The sequence below is a fragment of the Sinocyclocheilus rhinocerous genome, unplaced genomic scaffold (assembly GCF_001515625.1).
Source record: "Sinocyclocheilus rhinocerous isolate Xijiao unplaced genomic scaffold, SAMN03320098_v1.1 scaffold1013, whole genome shotgun sequence".
NCBI lineage: Eukaryota > Metazoa > Chordata > Actinopteri > Cypriniformes > Cyprinidae > Sinocyclocheilus > Sinocyclocheilus rhinocerous.
The window spans coordinates 471,100-488,639 of record NW_015642049.1 but is presented as its reverse complement, the minus strand read 5'-3'; the positions used below and the strand labels follow the sequence as shown (position 1 = coordinate 488,639).

At 37.5% G+C, this 17,540-nt stretch overlaps 2 protein-coding genes and 1 long non-coding RNA gene across 4 annotated transcripts in view; 1 reads left to right on the top strand and 2 right to left on the bottom strand.

The window, feature by feature from the left end:
• The window catches only part of LOC107755374 (protein phosphatase 1 regulatory subunit 1C-like), a 29,398-nt gene extending 18,275 nt beyond the window's left edge, over positions 1-11,123 (top strand). Inside the window, exons 5-6 of one of the 2 annotated variants that reach the window (XM_016572156.1) lie at positions 6,428-6,583; positions 10,877-11,123. In XM_016572156.1, the coding sequence (XP_016427642.1) occupies positions 6,428-6,583; positions 10,877-10,968 (248 nt within the window). In that variant the 3' untranslated portion in view covers positions 10,969-11,123. Of the gene's footprint in view, positions 1-3,256; positions 3,461-4,560; positions 5,155-6,427; positions 6,584-10,876 lie in introns of those variants that run through there. The other variant, XM_016572155.1, reaches the window with a different exon arrangement.
• The window catches only part of LOC107755375 (uncharacterized), a 26,506-nt gene extending 14,427 nt beyond the window's left edge, over positions 1-12,079 (bottom strand). The window contains exons 1-2 of the long non-coding RNA XR_001641685.1: positions 11,753-12,079; positions 2,103-2,108 (exon numbers count right to left, since the gene is read on the bottom strand). This is a non-coding gene — a long non-coding RNA (uncharacterized LOC107755375). The remainder of the gene's footprint in view (positions 1-2,102; positions 2,109-11,752) is intronic.
• Positions 12,080-12,539: 460 nt separating this feature from the next.
• LOC107755361 (calcium/calmodulin-dependent 3',5'-cyclic nucleotide phosphodiesterase 1A-like) overlaps positions 12,540-17,540 on the bottom strand; it is a 70,330-nt gene continuing 65,329 nt past the window's right edge. Inside the window, exons 12-13 of the mRNA XM_016572139.1 lie at positions 13,780-13,866; positions 12,540-12,806 (exon numbers count right to left, since the gene is read on the bottom strand). Coding sequence (XP_016427625.1) covers positions 12,540-12,806; positions 13,780-13,866 — 354 coding nt within the window. The remainder of the gene's footprint in view (positions 12,807-13,779; positions 13,867-17,540) is intronic.

Below are 17,540 nucleotides of genomic sequence, written 5' to 3'. Positions count from 1 at the left end.
CGCAAAAAAGTATTCTCGTAGCTTCGTAACTTTACAGTTGAACCACTGATGTCACACGGACTACTTTGTCGATCATCTTGGTACTTTTCTGGACCTTGACCGTGGTAGTTACCTTGCTGTCTATGGGGAGGGTCAGAGAGCCCTCAGATTTCATCAAAAATATCTTAAATTGTGTTCCGAAGACGAACGAAGGTCTTACGGGTTTAGAACAACACGAGGGTGAGTAATTAATGACAGATTTTTCATTTTTGGCTGAACTAACCCTTTAAGACAATGAGATGGGGGAGGGAGAGTGGTAGAGTCTGCCTCGCTGACTCATAGACAAGGCCATTTCCTGGCATGGATGTGCTAAATTCACATTAGCTTGAGCTATTGATTGGAGTGGGGGGAGGAGAGAGAGATACATCATTCTAGAGAGATGGCCTCAAATGAACAGCCTGGCAGAGCAGTTTTGAATGAACACTCAGCATTCTTTTGGTCGGTGCAGGGCAGAAACAGCTAAAGCAATCTGATAGGCGAGTGATGCCAAGTACTGTACTGGTGTGAAAGATCCTCATTTGTGTAAGTAGGGGTCTCTTGTCTGTGAAAAGATTGTTAGAAGTTTTGAGAAGATTGCTTTGGATAGCGACAAAGTGGTGAGCTGAACTCATTCCAGGGTAAAACTGCTGAGTGTATGTAGCGGTTTAGTGAGTGCCTATTTTTTAGTGGTCTTGATTGTGGGAGTGTTTTCCCCATTCATTTTCTCTACTAGGATTTCAAAATACTCTTCAGTTAAGAGTTCAAAGCCATGAATTAAACCAGCTCTAAGATCTAAAAAAAAGTATTCAGAACATTTCTTTGTTTTAAGATTTGTGGCTTTTACGGAAGCATATTTAAAGGAATAATTCACCCAAAAATGAAAAACTGCTGAAAATGTACCCTCAGGCAATCCAAGATATAGATGAGTTTGTTTCTTCAAGTTAAACCATCTTAATAAGTGATTTGTTTCTTACTAACACACAGCTTTTCACTTCACCAGACATTAATTGGTGGACTGGAGTCGTGTGGATTACTTGTGGATTATTTAGATTATTTATATTTTTTTTAATGAGCTGTTTTGACTCTCATTCTGACGGCACCCATTCACTGCAGACTATCCACTGGTGAGCAAGTAATGTAATGCTAAATTTCTCCAAATCTGTTCTGATGAAGAAACACACTCATCTACATCTGTTGCGCTTTAACATCTCTGTGTAAAACACAGCTTTGTTTTGTTACTGGTAGCTTATTATTTAGGATTCCCTGATTTACTTTTTATTGTTTTGCATCTAATTAATGACAGATTTTTCATTTTTGGCTGAACTAACCCTTTAAGACAATGAGATGGGGGATGGAGAGTGGTGGAGTCTGCCTCGCTGACTCATAGACAAGGCCATTTCCTGGCATGGATGTGCTAAATTCACATTAGCTTGAGCTATTGATTGGAGTGGGGGGAGGAGAGAGAGATACATCATTCTAGAGAGATGGCCTCAAATGGACAGCCTGGCAGAGCAGTTTTGAATGAACACTCAGCATTCTTTTGGTCGGTGCAGGGCAGAAACAGCTAAAGCAATCTGATAGGCGAGTGATGCCAAGTACTGTACTGGTGTGAACTTGTCATGGTTCAGGGATGTCAGATCCTCATTTGTGTAAGTAGGGGTCTCTTGTCTGTGAAAAGATTGTTAGAAGTTTTGAGAAGATTGCTTTGGATAGCGACAAAGTGGTGAGCTGAACTCATTCCAGGGTAAAACTGCTGAGTGTATGTAGCGGTTTAGTGAGTGCCTATTTTTTAGTGGTCTTGATTGTGGGAGTGTTTTCCCCATTCATTTTCTCTACTAGGATTTCAAAATACTCTTCAGTTAAGAGTTCAAAGCCATGAATTAAACCAGCTCTAAGATCTAAAAAAAAGTATTCAGAACATTTCTTTGTTTTAAGATTTGTGGCTTTTACGGAAGCATATTTAAAGGAATAATTCACCCAAAAATGAAAAACTGCTGAAAATGTACCCTCAGGCAATCCAAGATATAGATGAGTTTGTTTCTTCAAGTTAAACCATCTTAATAAGTGATTTGTTTCTTACTAACACACAGCTTTTCACTTCACCAGACATTAATTGGTGGACTGGAGTCGTGTGGATTACTTGTGGATTATTTAGATTATTTATATTTTTTTTAATGAGCTGTTTTGACTCTCATTCTGACGGCACCCATTCACTGCAGACTATCCACTGGTGAGCAAGTAATGTAATGCTAAATTTCTCCAAATCTGTTCTGATGAAGAAACACACTCATCTACATCTGTTGCGCTTTAACATCTCTGTGTAAAACACAGCTTTGTTTTGTTACTGGTAGCTTATTATTTAGGATTCCCTGATTTACTTTTTATTGTTTTGCATCTTGATTTTATTTTTTTTATTTTTCCCCCAAGTTATTTCAATTATGATGAATTCTCTCTTTTAAACAATCATTTTTAACACATAGGTAATTATGTCGTTCTAGATGAGTATATTGTGTAAATGATAACTGTAAGTATTAGGCATCATCATCATCAGACAGTTACATTTGGAGGTCTGCAGATGAAACTTTCTGAAAGCTCTTAAGATGCTTTCAGATCTGCTTCATGAGAGAGCTATCAGCTTACAGTGCATTAGTTCTCTACTTTGATACGTCACCAAGAAATATGGTGCTGTTGATCAAAACTGATGTCAGCCCAACTAGGGCTGGGCGATATATTGTGTATTCATGGTTTTATTTTTCATATTTGTGTTGATTTTGCTGGCGATATAAAATGAATTATTTTAATTTTCACAATTTCACAATCTATCCTTTCCTTGTTTTATATTACATTATATTATAAAAATGACTAATAAAATATTATTATAAAATATTATTAATTTTAGTAAAATTCTATGTAGGTAAATATTGTTTATGTTGTTGTTGTTTATTTGTTTGTTTATTTTCTATATTGCCCAGACCTAAGGCCAAGTTTTTTAAGTTTAAATAAATACTTTAAATGCCTAAATACTGGTCCTTTTGTTTTTTGGTTTGAGATACATAGCATGCATACATCTCGCAAGTCATTCATTTTCCATTTCATAGCCGACCGTTGAGTGTACTTCAACTGATGTCACATTTGGATGGGGTTCAGAGGTCTCACACTGTTCCGCACACTGCACGCCTGTGCTGATAGCCTGTGTCCACTGTGTGGCGCTGTGCTGTGTGTCCTGTGTTGAGTGCAGAGCTGCAGCTGGTGGTGGAGCAGCACTTTCAGAGGCAGGAGCAGCAGGAGGCGGGGCTCTCTGACAGCCCAGACACGCCCAGTCCAATCACAGCACAGCATTTTGCCAACGAAGCTCAGTGGGCCAATCACAACAGCTCAGAGCCCAATGGCAATGAGACTTATGTCAGTACTGAGGGACAGCCAGGCAGCAGTGGGGCCGGGGGTAAGTCCAGAACAAAAACTGGGAAGCAGTGGTAATATCGTTGCTTTGAACAATATATAGGTAGCTAGGAAAGTACATGTAACAATCCCTCACTTGTAATAGATAAAACGGATACAATAAACGGATAAAATAAATCTGTGCAGAGAATTATGGAGGACCAATGTACTCTAAATTAAATAATGAAATCAATTAAATAAATCATTAATTTATTTCAATTTATTATTCAATGAAAGCCTTAACAAAACTACTGCATTTAAATAATACTTTAAAAAATATTTTATTATGAAAAATCACTCTGGGTCCGTAAATTCATGATTCGTCAATAAGGATTTGGAAATGAAGTCTGTTATTATTAACAATCATATCTTGAAGCCAGTGTTACTTTAGTTCATTGAGATACTATTGTTTATATTAATATTTTCAATCAATTTTTATTTTTTAGTTAAAATTATAGCATTTTTGTTTTAAGTTATTTTAGTACATCAAGTTAAACTAAATTAAAATGGAAAATTGTCTTGGCAACAAGCTGAATCTATTTATATATTTAAATAAATACATAAATAAATGAATGAAATGCATTGGTTTATTTTATGCAGTGGTTTTATGTAAGTGGATATCGTGAAAATGTTTTTATCTATCTATCTATATATCTATCTATCTGTCTGTCTGTCTGTCTGTTATCTATCTATCTATCTGTCTGTCTGTCTGTCTGTCTGTCTGTCTGTCAATTATCTATTATTATTATTCTATCTATTATTTTGCACTGCAAAATGTGTACATATAATAGATTTAATTAATAGTTTTTTTTATAATACAAAATAAATTGGTACATGTAATTTCTGTTTCATTTATTGATTTAATTATCTTATTTTAAATTAAATTAAATTAAATTATATTATGCTTTTATTCTTCATAAACAATATCTTGGTGCATGATTATCTAAAGAAAAGCTGATTGCTTGGATGGAAGATCTGCTGCACTTGACTGACAAGACTTTTTTTGTCTCTGTCTCTCCTCTACTTTTTTTTTTTTAATTCCTATTTTTTTCTATTATTATTTTTTATATTATTACTACCATTGTTTTGTATATTCATATACAGGAGACACAGCAGACACCTCAGGAAGTGAGCAGAAAAACTTGAGCAGTCCTTCATCTGTCTCTCGATAGCTGTAATAACGTACCTGGCACACCGTAGACCCTTCCTAAACATTTACTGTCCCCTCCACTCTTTGGACTCTGAATAAGAAGACATGCTTTCTCTAAATACACATATTGTACTTTCTCACCTCTTTCTAAGTTCACTTCCAGTGATGACTTCCTTTAATCAGTTTTATTTGTGTGAAATGTAATGCTTGTTCTTCACTCTGAAATCTGTACCGAAATGATCTGTCCTGTTTGTTTTTCTATTTGATAAAATGGCATTTGAAATATTTCCAATATGTATATCTGTGGAATCAGAAATGCGGGCAGCATATTTTTGGCACTTTCAGATCGGTTGTAATAATTTCTTTATGGGTATGGATTTACTTGTGAAGTAGAGACAATGAAATAAACTTTTTTGGAGCTTGAAAAAAAAAAAAAAAAGGAATGATGTAAATAATTTTGAGTAAGTGCTGTTTATCTAATGTTACTGTCATTTTGGTTCTTCATCTCCCACTTCCAAAATGTCTCAATCTTAGACCTAATAGAGCACATGACGTATTTTTGTAGGCATTTTTTTTTATTTAGCATCACACTTGTTCCCTCAACAAAAACCCAATAGGATTTTTCCACTGGCTTTTGGATTTTTGCAGCTCTGTGACCAACAAAAGTTTATAATTCTTATATGATTTGTTCATCATGATAATCTTCACAAATTAACAACTTTTTTGAAGCCTAAGTAAAAAGTTAAACGTAGACTATAAACTACACCATGGCTGCATGACTTCAATGTCACCACCATTAAGCTTTCACAATTCTTTCAATCTTTATTTTTTTTTTAAAGTCCCTGAAAGTTTGAGTTAGAATAGTTTTCAAAAGTGCAAATAAAAACAGCTTGATTGTAAAAGTGACTGGTGAGTTGATAAGTTTTCCTGTTCGTTGGGATGATGTTTAATACTACAACTTCAGTAGTCCGGTTTAGCCCCTTGTTTGCAACCGGCTTTTTCAAGTCAAGTAAAACCTTTAAAAAAAGCATGAGAAGGTATTACTGTTGTATTTTATGTTGTAGAATAAAACGTTAAAATATGTATTTTGTTTTAACCAATTAACCAAAAAAGACATCAGGACAATGGAAACGGCTAAAAAGTGCTAAAATGCAAACTTATTTCCAGGTTTTGGCCTACAAAAAGATGTCATCCCTGCAGCACACTATGTGTTATTTATGCTATAAGACATATAATGAGGCTTAAAGGTGAAGTATGTCACTTCTGTGCAAACTAGCAGCACCACACCAGATTCTCTTCTCTGTGGAAAGAGAAGAAAAATAATTGGGGAAGAATATTCAGTATGGCGACTGTAAGAAATAAAGTCCTGCTTTTCTGTTCAGCTTTTTGATAAAGGCATCGCTTCTAAATGTGATACCTGTTGTCAGATTTTATTGCTGATTTGAAAATATGTTGTAACAACAGAACAGTTGTGGGCATCAGGAAATGTTGGTCTTTCCCCATTGAAGTAGAAATGAGAAGTATCTTTGTTTATTTTTTTAATGCGCAAGTGCATTACAAAGATAGTCAATAAGCTTTTACATCCATACAAAAGATGAAACTTTAAAAAAATATTAATTCTGCGTTTGTGTTTGCTCAAAAATGCCATGCTTCACCTTTAAGAAAAGAGCTTATCATACCTATTGTCTATATTCTTCTGCGTTGAAATGATCGTAAATTAACCTTTGAACTAACTAAGTCTATTCAACTGGATCTAGATGGGTAAGTCAGATCACACTGGGACAGGTGCATGCTGGGACTCACGCTGTGTTCGTCCTGCAGGTAGAGAGCATAGTGATAGCCAGCAAGAGGAACGAGAGAGTCTTCATCCTCCAAGACTCTCTCAAAAACACCTGGACACACTGTCCGAGGAACCCGGAGACCTGTCACCACGACGCAAAGACACACCGTACCAGCACCAGCCACCCTTCGTCCCTGGTAGGACCAGATCATAAGCACATAATACATAATACTGGGGAAACATGACATGTAGGACAAGCTTTCACTACGATTTTTATATTATATTAATTTGTTGTTTGTTGGTCCATTGGTTCATGTCAGTCTTTTGTTCTATTAACTACCACTCATATGCATATGAACGTTTGTGAACTTTGATCTGAGAATTTAGCAAAAAGATATCCAGATACCCAAAAGAGAATCCAATGCCAAAAACATTTCTTATTATTATCAATGTTGAAAACAGCTGTGCTGCTTAATATTTTTTGTGGAAACTATGATACATTTTCTTTCACGATTCTCTGATGAATAGAAAGTTCAAAAGAACAGCATTTACTTGAAACAGAAATCGTTTGTGACATTGTACATCTTTACTGTCACTTTTGATACATTTAATGCATCTGTGCTCTATTAAAGTATTTTAAAAATCTTTCTTGCCCCAAACTTTTGAACTGTAGTGCTTTTAAATTTTAAGCAAACCTCAGCTGTGTTACCCCGGAACTGTTGGACACATAAGCGGAGCGTGTGTCAGGCTGGGCAAGGCCTTACCCTGGCCACGGTTCGGAAAATAATGTTTGGGACAAAAATGCCCCTGCACAATTAAACTATATCCATTACGGCTGTCGTAAATAAAATAAAAATGAAACGAAAAGTGTTGACTGATGCATTAAGTTTAGATCTGCTAATGTTGCATCATATTTCTTTTTACGCGTTTATACAATGTTGCGCATTATAACCAATCACACACAATTTCATTGCATTTATAAATCAGAGCCGTTCACATTAGTCAGTGTGTCAGCTGGAGCAATGGACGTGGAGAAAGGTCTTCATGATTGATCAACAAAGCTGTCTGTCAGGGTGAGGGGGTAGGGTTAGAGCTGGGTTAGGGGTAGTTTCTGTTGTACTGATTCACCTTTCGGCACGCCCATTACTCCAGGCTGCAGCTACCAAAGCCACTAGAAGGCAAGCCTGCAACCTTTAGCCAAAAAAGTGTAACGGGTAATGCTAACACTTCCGGGTTGCCAGTATGTGGGAAAGGAGACCAGAGGCCGTTTTTTTTAATTTTTTTAATGGATGTCAATGGAGGAGAGGCTTCACTACTCTGAATAAACAGCTTTTTAGAGGAAACAGCTTGTAATTTAATGAATTGACAGCCTAGTGGCTAATCTCCAACATGTTTTACACTAAGCAAGTTTTGGATTTAACTATTTTTAGAGTTTACACGGGGAAAACAAATGCCGTTTTATAAGAGAAGTCACTGACTTTTTGCGACAGGTGGGATTTAGCTTACGGCACTTCTCATTCATTCCTGTGGCATCCGTAAATGGCGATTGAGTGTCGCACAACTCCAATAGTAAGTAATACCTAACCCTAACCTCCCAATAATAAGACAATCTCTGGCAGCTACCCCTGTCTCGTTTTGTTTAGTATGCACGCGCGCTGACTGGAGTTTGATTGACAGGCGATCTGACCAATCATAATGCCAAATCTGCCATTTTTGTCCGACAAACAAACTAAACAGGAGAGTAGATTAACATCGGTGGACTTGAGCAATATACCTTCTGATGTTCATTCATGTTTATTTTGTGCTATAACTAGTAAAGAGGAAGAGCTTATCGATTCACGTGCCACTTGAGGCGCTACAGCGGTCTGTCACGTCACATTAAAGGGCCAAAAGTAGGGATGGGCGTATCGATCCTGAAGTATCGATATATCGGTACTGATGCGAGTATCGAAAGTATCCATACTCAAATAAAAAATATCGATACTAAGGTGTGTTTTTTTTACCAGTGATTTTGTTTATTTAACAAAAAATTAATGCGTACAATATGTATTGAATTGGACGAATAACCTATGTTAGTGAATAATTGTGTAGGATAGAACTATTTTCCTGAACACACGCAAATGATGCAAGACAGAACTAATCAATCACAGAGCGTGTTCACTCACTTCTGATGCTTTTGGGAAACGCAGCCCAGAACAATGCTTATCAGAGGACAGAAAAAACATATATGTTTGAGTTATTTCACAATAAACAAACTGAAATTGTGGCCTACATAGTTTGTGCGATTACATTTATTTAAATTGAACGTTTAAAGTTCATATTGATCATGTTCTATTCTGTAATGTTAGTATAAATCATACACTGTCAGAATAAAGGTTGCATTTTATGCGTGCAAAAGCCTGTCACTGGCAGTCCCTTATGAAAATGAACCATGGTTTTACTAAAGTGACCATATATGGTAACTATGGAAATCTACAAATACTATAGTTCAACTATAGTATTTGTAGATTTCCATAGTTACCACTACAGTAAACATATTTTATCCATGTTTAAACAAAAATATAACCTAATAAGTTGTAATTAATGTGTATTGAATGTTAAAATGCGTTTCAAATATAAAGTTAAGTTGGTATCATTACCCATATTACTCTTAGTAATGTAATAATTTAATACATTTCATAATTTAAAAGTTCAGTTTAGAAGTATCGTATCGGTATCGATATCGACGATACTGGCCTTTAAAAGTATTGGTATCATATCGAAAACAAAATAAGTGGTATCGCCCATCCCTAGCCAACAGTAACTAAGGCTGGTGTTGTGCCCAATTCTTAGCTTAGACGGTGTTTCAGTACTGCCCCGCCCCTTGCCAAATCAGCAAGTTCCGTCTGCTCCGGTTTAGTTAAGGATGGCATTAATATTGCCATATCAATTTGAGCCGGATTCAGACCCAGAGAATATTGAACAAGAGGATCGCGCAGAACCTTTGCATGCACGGATATTGCAAGACATATTAAGAGTGGTAACATTATTGTTGTTTTTTTTTTTGCTAAATCACGTTTTAGATAGGATGTCAACAACCGCTTAAAAATAACTATATTTACTATGTACAGATAAGTGCATTTGTATTATTTTTATTGTTATTTAATTCTAACATTATAACATGAATTGCAGTGAAACTATTTATATATACCATAGTCCAGTGTTTCCCAGGCGGCATATATATGCAAACTCATTCTCTGCCAGCAGGAGGCGCTGTTGGAGTGGTAGAGCTCAACGTTTCCCTGGTAACGGCTGTACACAAAGCTGCGCTCAGTTAAAAAATTTTCATAATTGTAACATACATATTTACATACATAATTATTCAGGTGCATGTGTAATAACTTGGTGCATGTGTAATAACTTGCTAAAACTTGAGGCTACAGCAGCACTTCTTCTTCCTCGTCATCTTGTCTGTTGCACTCAACCAAGCGTTCTAACCACGACCTCGCCCCTCCCCACCCCCCAACCATTCGAATTTCCATAGGCGGGAATTATTTTAATGATATTTTAATGAGCCGCTTTGTGTTATCACAAAACCCGGAAAACAAACGCTGTAGTCCAAACGAGCCGTTCGTTGTAGTTCTTGAAAAGGGATTAAAAAAAAAACGAAATATCTCCCTTTGGAGTGGACTTTGAGATTTGTAACTTTGTAGATCTTTTTTATGCCCAAACATACACACTACACACTGACTAAAATTCAAAAAGTGAAAAAGCATAATAGGACCCCTTTAATATAAATCCCCAAATCAATATTGAGGATTTTCTTCCAATAGTTCGTGCGTCATGAACAGTGAGTGATCTGCCTGCTACAGTATTTTTCTCTGTGCCAAACATACACACTGACTAAAATTCAAAAAGTGAAAAAGCATAATAGGACCCCTTTAAAAATACTTTATGACATGACACCCATATCTGGTACTTACCTAAAATGACGGTTTGTGATGTGTGTTGTTAATAGATTACAGTACCATTAGGCTACTTTCAGCCTTGGTTCACCCTCCGCCGGACAGCTAACGTTAGTTTTCTATCACATAGCCACGCAATGTCGCTCGTTTTAATTTGTTTCGGTAGTTTCGGTAACTCACAGACTGGAGGCGTGAGCTGTCTGATCTGCTCCCGTCAGTTTAATATTCTCAAACGATATGCTTGCTACTCAGGTTGTTCTGCTATCGGTTAACTAAAATATAACGGCTGCAATCGTGTTGCGTCAACTTACAAAATAAATTTTACTGTTATCCACGTCATCGTCTAATTTAGTCACTGTCACTATGGTTAAGGTAATAGTCAAGTCTAACGCGAGAACAAAGGGGATTGACATCGGTTTGTTCATACAGTACTGTTAATACGGTTCAGTGTTCATACAGTAAGCTGTTGTGTGAATCCGGTTTAGGAGTCACACCTGTTATGGAAAGGTGAAAGCTGACTGTTGCCCAAATCTCCTCTTTTGACAGGGATAAAGATGCTGAAAAAACAGACAGACCCTTCACTTTTCCAGGAGGAAGAAGAGAACAGCGGGGAATGGCAAGACAGTCAGACGGAGTAACACTGGTTGAATTACATGAGGAAGTGATGTCATTTATAATATTGTTTGGGAACTGTTTTTTAGTTTAACCCTTTTTCCCCCATTGGTAAAATAGTTTGAAAGTAAATTTCACAGCCATTTTATACATTTATGCAATTTCATTCCAAAATACTAAGAGGTCCAAATGTTGATACTGTAAATTATTATTTATAAAGCATATATATATATATATATGCTGTGTGTACATTAATGAGGAAAAAAAATTAACTTAAATGATTTTAGCAAATGGCTGCAATATAACAAAGAGTGAAAAATGTAAGGGGGTCTGAATACTTTCCGTACCCACTGTATATATATATGCACAATAGAGGCTTTTTTAGTAGTGATCTCAAACTTTTTTTTTTATCCCTGCCGTACATTCTCTGGTATTGTGATTTATTTAATAATATATTAACTTTCATGTAGTTGTAATTCATCATGAGTTGTAATATGAAAGTGTAATACACTTATTAGCAATACATGGGGAGGATTGTCAAGCCAATCACATCCTGCCACGTTTTTTTTTTTTTTATCACCTCATGTGGAAAGTGCTTGAGGCTTTGATGAAACTTTCTCTGACAGAAGCAATATTTTTGTAGGTATATGGCTGTTTTTTTATGCAGACATGACTCTGAAGTCCCACACAGCTGTTGTACAGCCCAACAGCTCTTTGACATGAGTGTCTGAAACGTGGGCTTTATACATGGAGTTAAAGCTTGATACTGTACATGCTAACATGGTTAGAGTATTTTAGATCTTCTGCAACACACACACACACACATTTTTTTTCCAAAAAATAATCAACCTTCATCAATGTGTTATAATACTGTCAAAAATTGGTTTTTATAAGATGACAGAGCAAATTTAGTAAATGTAAATGCTTTTGAACATATGACTGCTCTTTAACAGCACCCTATTAATATTTTTCTGAAACAATAAATCTGTAGTAAATTTGATGAACAAGTATTTCCAACAAATATACTGTATGAAGTACAAAATGTACATCTGTCTTATTGTTGACTTCAATAGCACATTTGATATAGATTATAAAGTCTAAGGAGAATCTCATAAATGTCTAGGTACATTTCACCCCATCCTGAATTTTTTATTTTTTTATTTTTTTGCATGATAACATTTTCATTGCAATTGAAACTAACTGTGGTGCAAAGTGTAGCTGTGTAATCTTTAATAAATAATGACAGTCTACAAACAAACAAACAAAAAACGAGAGAAAAAAAAAACAATTTACAAAAAAAAAAACTAATTGAACCAACAGGAATAAAGCTCGGGAAGCAAACAGGTAGCGTTACGTTTCAGGGACTCGCTAAATCCTCCTCAAGGGGATGATAGAGGTCGGTCTCCAGCAATAACACAGTCGCCATGACAACACTGCACACTACCGTCTCACTCTGTGGACATTCCGTGCGTCTGTCTGCACAATTAGCCCTCCGAGCCCGAGAGTATAATAGCATTACAATACAATGAGGACAATGCTATGTACATCATCCTGTTTCTGATTAAAAACATTCAGGCTTGGCACCATCCGTGTGACGTCAGGCGCTTTTGCCGTTCCAAGGCAGAGTTTCTGAGCTGTGTTCCTCTGGTGAACCGTCACCCGGTCCCTCTGCAGGGGACTGGGAACTCTGGTCCAGAGAGTCCTGGGAAGAGTGAGTGGAGTCCGTATTGTTCAGTTCGTTCAGGGACTTTGACTCGGAGTCGTGACTCCCTCTGGCTGGACTGCTGTGGGACAGTGTGACTTGTGTGTTTGTCATGGGCTCCTCTTCCAGGTCTGACATTCTCTCATGCTGTTTATTGGCTAACTCTGGGAGGAGACAGGAAGTGAGATCAGCTATAGGATTATATTCTCCCAGGCACTACATCTCACTAAACACAGCTGATATTTCAACAGGCTACGGGATCATGTGTCTGGAAAAGTTTTCAATAGAATAATTCAATAGAAGTTAAGTTCAAGAATTCCTAAACAAAATGATCAACATTTGTTTAGAAACATTTGTCATTTATTTAACTAGCTAGAAACTCATTAGCAATAATGGCTTTCGATCCAATCAAGATGCCTGTAGTTATTGTGTCATTAAATCAAAGCACATTTATTTTATGAGATCCATTAAATATTACAAGAGAGCATGTAATTGCCTCAACAGCCTCTTGATGGCAGTAAAGAGCTGAGCACGACGGCACTAAAGGCACGTCTGTATGGACGTGTTCACAACAGCATAGTAACTCTGATACTATTCCCTCCTGTAATATTTCTATAGTATTATATTACGTATACTGTGCAAAATATGCTAATTTTGCATATAATACATGGATGTTCATAAGTGGCATCAAGTTACCATGTTGCAAAAAAGTTATTTAGCATTTTTAACGTACTTTTTTATATTATTGTTTTTCTAAAATGTCTATTCAATGCTTTTCTCATCGAACACAAAAATTACCGATAAATGATCTTTTGAATAAGGTAATTTCTCAGCCAAAATTTATGTGCGATTAATTTGTGATTAATCTGAATAATTAATCGGCTCATCATGCAATTAATTAAACTAGCATTTGGTAGTCTGATTAAATAATGACTCAAAATAAGATGTTTATTTATCAGCCTTGAAAATGGAAAGTCAAACTACAGTATTGCATGCACTGTGCTTCTTTTGGAAATTGTAGCAGAATGTCTGTCTATTCCATGCATAATCTATGCTGTTGCAAACATGGCCTCAGTGGCTATCAGTGCTTGTGTGTGTGTGTGTGTGTGTGTGTGTGTGTGTGTGTCAGCTCTACTGTACCTATCTGAGACTGGGCAATCATGGTAGCTTTCCGGTCACATAATGGAGAGAACGGCAGCCCTAGTTCTGCCTCCTTGTCACCCTGCAGAGACAATAAAAGAATCAGAAAAAATTACACACTCACACTGATTCAAAGCCCTGTGAATAGTCTAATAAAACTTTCCTCTTCCCTCTTTGTGCTTGAGACGCAACGCAGACAGAGACATCATGTACCCGTGATTTCTGAGCCAACAGGTTTCTGAGTGCAACTTCCAAATCAAACTCAGAATACAAATAGATCCTGGATAAGTTCGGTTGCAACTTTGCATGGTTATTAAAAATTATTATAATTTTTTTGGTTATTTGATCCCAGTTTCCCTCACTCTATAAATTAAAATCTTTATTTTATTGTATTCTGTTATGATTAATATTTTTTATTAAACATATGTACACTTCCAGTCAATAATAAATAACTAAAATTGTACATACATGCATATATATATATATATATATATATATATACAGTGGGTACGGAAAGTATTCAGACCCCCTTAAATTTTTCACTCTTTGTTATATTGCAGCCATTTGCTAAAATCATTTAAGTTAATTTTTTTTCCTCATTAATGTACACACAGCACCCCATATTGACAGAAAAACACAGAATTGTTGACATTTTTGCAGATTTATTAAAAAAAAAAAACTGAAATATCACATGGTCCTAACTATTCAGACCCTTTGCTGTGACACTCATATATTTAACTCAGGTGCTGTCCATTTCTTCTGATCATCCTTCAGATGGTTCTACACCTTCATTTGAGTCCAACTGTGTTTGATTATACTGATTGGACCTGATTAGGAAAGCCACACACCTGTCTATATAAGACCTTACAGCTCACAGTGCATGTCAGAGCAAATGAGAATCATGAGGTCAAAGGAACTGCCTGAAGAGCTCAGAGACAGAATTGTGGCAAGACACAGATCTGGCCAAGGTTACAAAAAAATTTCTGCTGCACTTAAGGTTCCTAAGAGCACAGTGGCCTCCATAACCCTTAAATGGAAGACGTTTGGGACGACCAGAACCCTTCCTAGAGCTGGCCATCCGGCCAAACTGAGCTATCGGGGGAGAAGAACCTTGGTGAGAGAGGTAAAGAAGAACCCAAAGATCACTGTCGCTGAGCTCCAGAGATGCAGTCGGGAGATGGGAGAAAGTTGTAGAAAGTCAACCATCACTGCAGCCCTCCACCAGTCGGGGCTTTATGGCAGAGTGGCCCAACGGAAGCCTCTCCTCAGTGCAAAGCCCGCATGGAGTTTGCTAAAAAAACACCTGAAGGACTCCAAGATGGTGAGAAATAAGATCCTCTGGTCTGATGAGACCAAGATAGAACTTTTTGGCCTTAATTCTAAGAGGTATGTGTGGAGAAAACCAGGCACTGCTCATCACCTGTCCAATACAGTCCCAACAGTGAAGCATGGTGGTGGCAGCATCATGCTGTGGGGGTGTTTTTCAGCTGCAGGGACAGGACGACTGGTTGCAATCGAGGGAAAGATGAATGCAGCCAAGTACAGGGATATCCTGGACGAAAACCTTCTCCAGAGTGCTCAGGACCTCAGACTGGGCCAAAGGTTTACCTTCCAACAAGACAATGACCCTAAGCACACAGCTAAAATAACGAAGGAGTGGCTTCACAACAACTCTGTGACTGTTCTTGAATGGCCCAGCCAGAGCCCTGACTTAAACCCAATTGAGCATCTCTGGAGAGACCTAAAATTAGCTGTCCACCAACGTTTACCATCCAACCTGACAGAACTGGAGAGGATCTGCAAGGAGGAATGGCAGAGGATCCCCAAATCCAGGTGTGAAAAACTTGTTGCATCTTTCCCAAAAAGACTCATGGCTGTATTAGATCAAAAGGATGCTTCTACTAAATACTGAGCAAAGGGTCTGAATACTTAGGACCATGTGATATTTCAGTTTTTCTCTTTTAATAAATCTGCAAAAATGTCAACAATTCTGTGTTTTTCTGTCAATATGGGGTGCTGTGTGTACATTAATGAGAAAAAAAAAATTTACTTAAATGATTTTAGCAAATGGCTGCAATATAACAAAGAGTGAAAAATGTAAGGGGGTCTGAATACTTTCCGTACCCACTGTACAACCCATATTTAGATGGGACCCAGATGGGTTTTGCATATCATCCCCAGTTGGGCCCCACCTAAAGCCCAGGGAAATCCTGCATAAAACCCACATGGGTAAGTTGCACGGGGCCAACATGGAACCCGTGGACAAACCCACTTACAACCCATATTTAGATGGGACCCAGATGGGTTTTGCATATCATCCCCAGTTGGGCCCCACCTAAAGCCCAGGGAAATCCTGCATAAAACCCACATGGGTAAGTTGCACGGGGCCAACATGGAACCCGTGGACAAACCCACTTACAACCCATATTTAGATGGGACCCAGATGGGTTTTGCATATCATCCCCAGTTGGGCCCCACCTAAAGCCCAGGGAAATCCTGCATAAAACCCACATGGGTAAGTTGCACGGGGCCAACATGGAACCCGTGGACAAACCCACTTACAACCCATATTTAGATGGGACCCAGATGGGTTTTGCATATCATCCCCAGTTGGGCCCACCTAAAGCCCAGGGAAATCCTGCATAAAACCCACATGGGTAAGTTGCACGGGGCCAACATGGAACCCGTGGACAAACCCACTTACAACCCATATTTAGATGGGACCCAGATGGGTTTTGCATATCATCCCCAGTTGGGCCCACCTAAAGCCCAGGGAAATCCTGCATAAAACCCACATGGGTAAGTTGCACGGGGCCAACATGGAACCCGTGGACAAACCCACTTACAACCCATATTTAGATGGGACCCAGATGGGTTTTGCATATCATCCCCAGTTGGGCCCACCTAAAGCCCAGGGAAATCCTGCATAAAACCCACATGGGTAAGTTGCACGGGGCCAACATGGAACCCGTGGACAAACCCACTTACAACCCATATTTAGATACTGAGCAAACTGAGCAAAGGGTCTGAATACTTAGGACCATGTGATATTTCAGTTTTTCTTTTTTAATAAAATGTCAACCTGCAATATAACAAAGAGTGAAAAATTTAAGGGGGTCTGAATACTTTCCGTACCCACTGTATATATATATATATATACACGTGTGTGTGTGTGTGGGCTACATGTTTGATAAAAAATATTATTTTTCAGTATCAATCACACCTATTATGCAATGCATAATTGTTTTCTTTGGTCATTATGTGCAGAAACTCTTAAATAGGGTTATTATAGTTTACTAAAACTAAAATAATAAAAACATTTTTGTTGTTTGAAATAAAATAAAATAAAGTTTAAGAATTTCTTATATTTTAGCTAGTTGCCAACGCTACATTTCTCACTTTGATTTCGTTTAATTTAAGGGGTCATATGATGCGATTTCAATTTTTCCTTTCTCTTTGGAGTGTTACAATCTCTTGGTGCATAAAGAAGATCTGTAAAGTTGCAAAGACTAAAGTCTCAAATCCAAAGAGATATTCTTTATAAAAGTTAAGAGTTAACCACGCCTACCTAAAACGGCTCGTTCTAACACGCCCCCACATGTCTACGTCACGATGTGCGAAGATTTGCATAACACCGCCCAAATGTTCACACAAAGAAAGAAGGAGTAACTTTTATTCTCGCTGTAATATTGAAAAGTGAAAAGTGAAAAAGTGAAAAGTGACGTGACATGTGGCCAAGTATGGTGACCCATACTC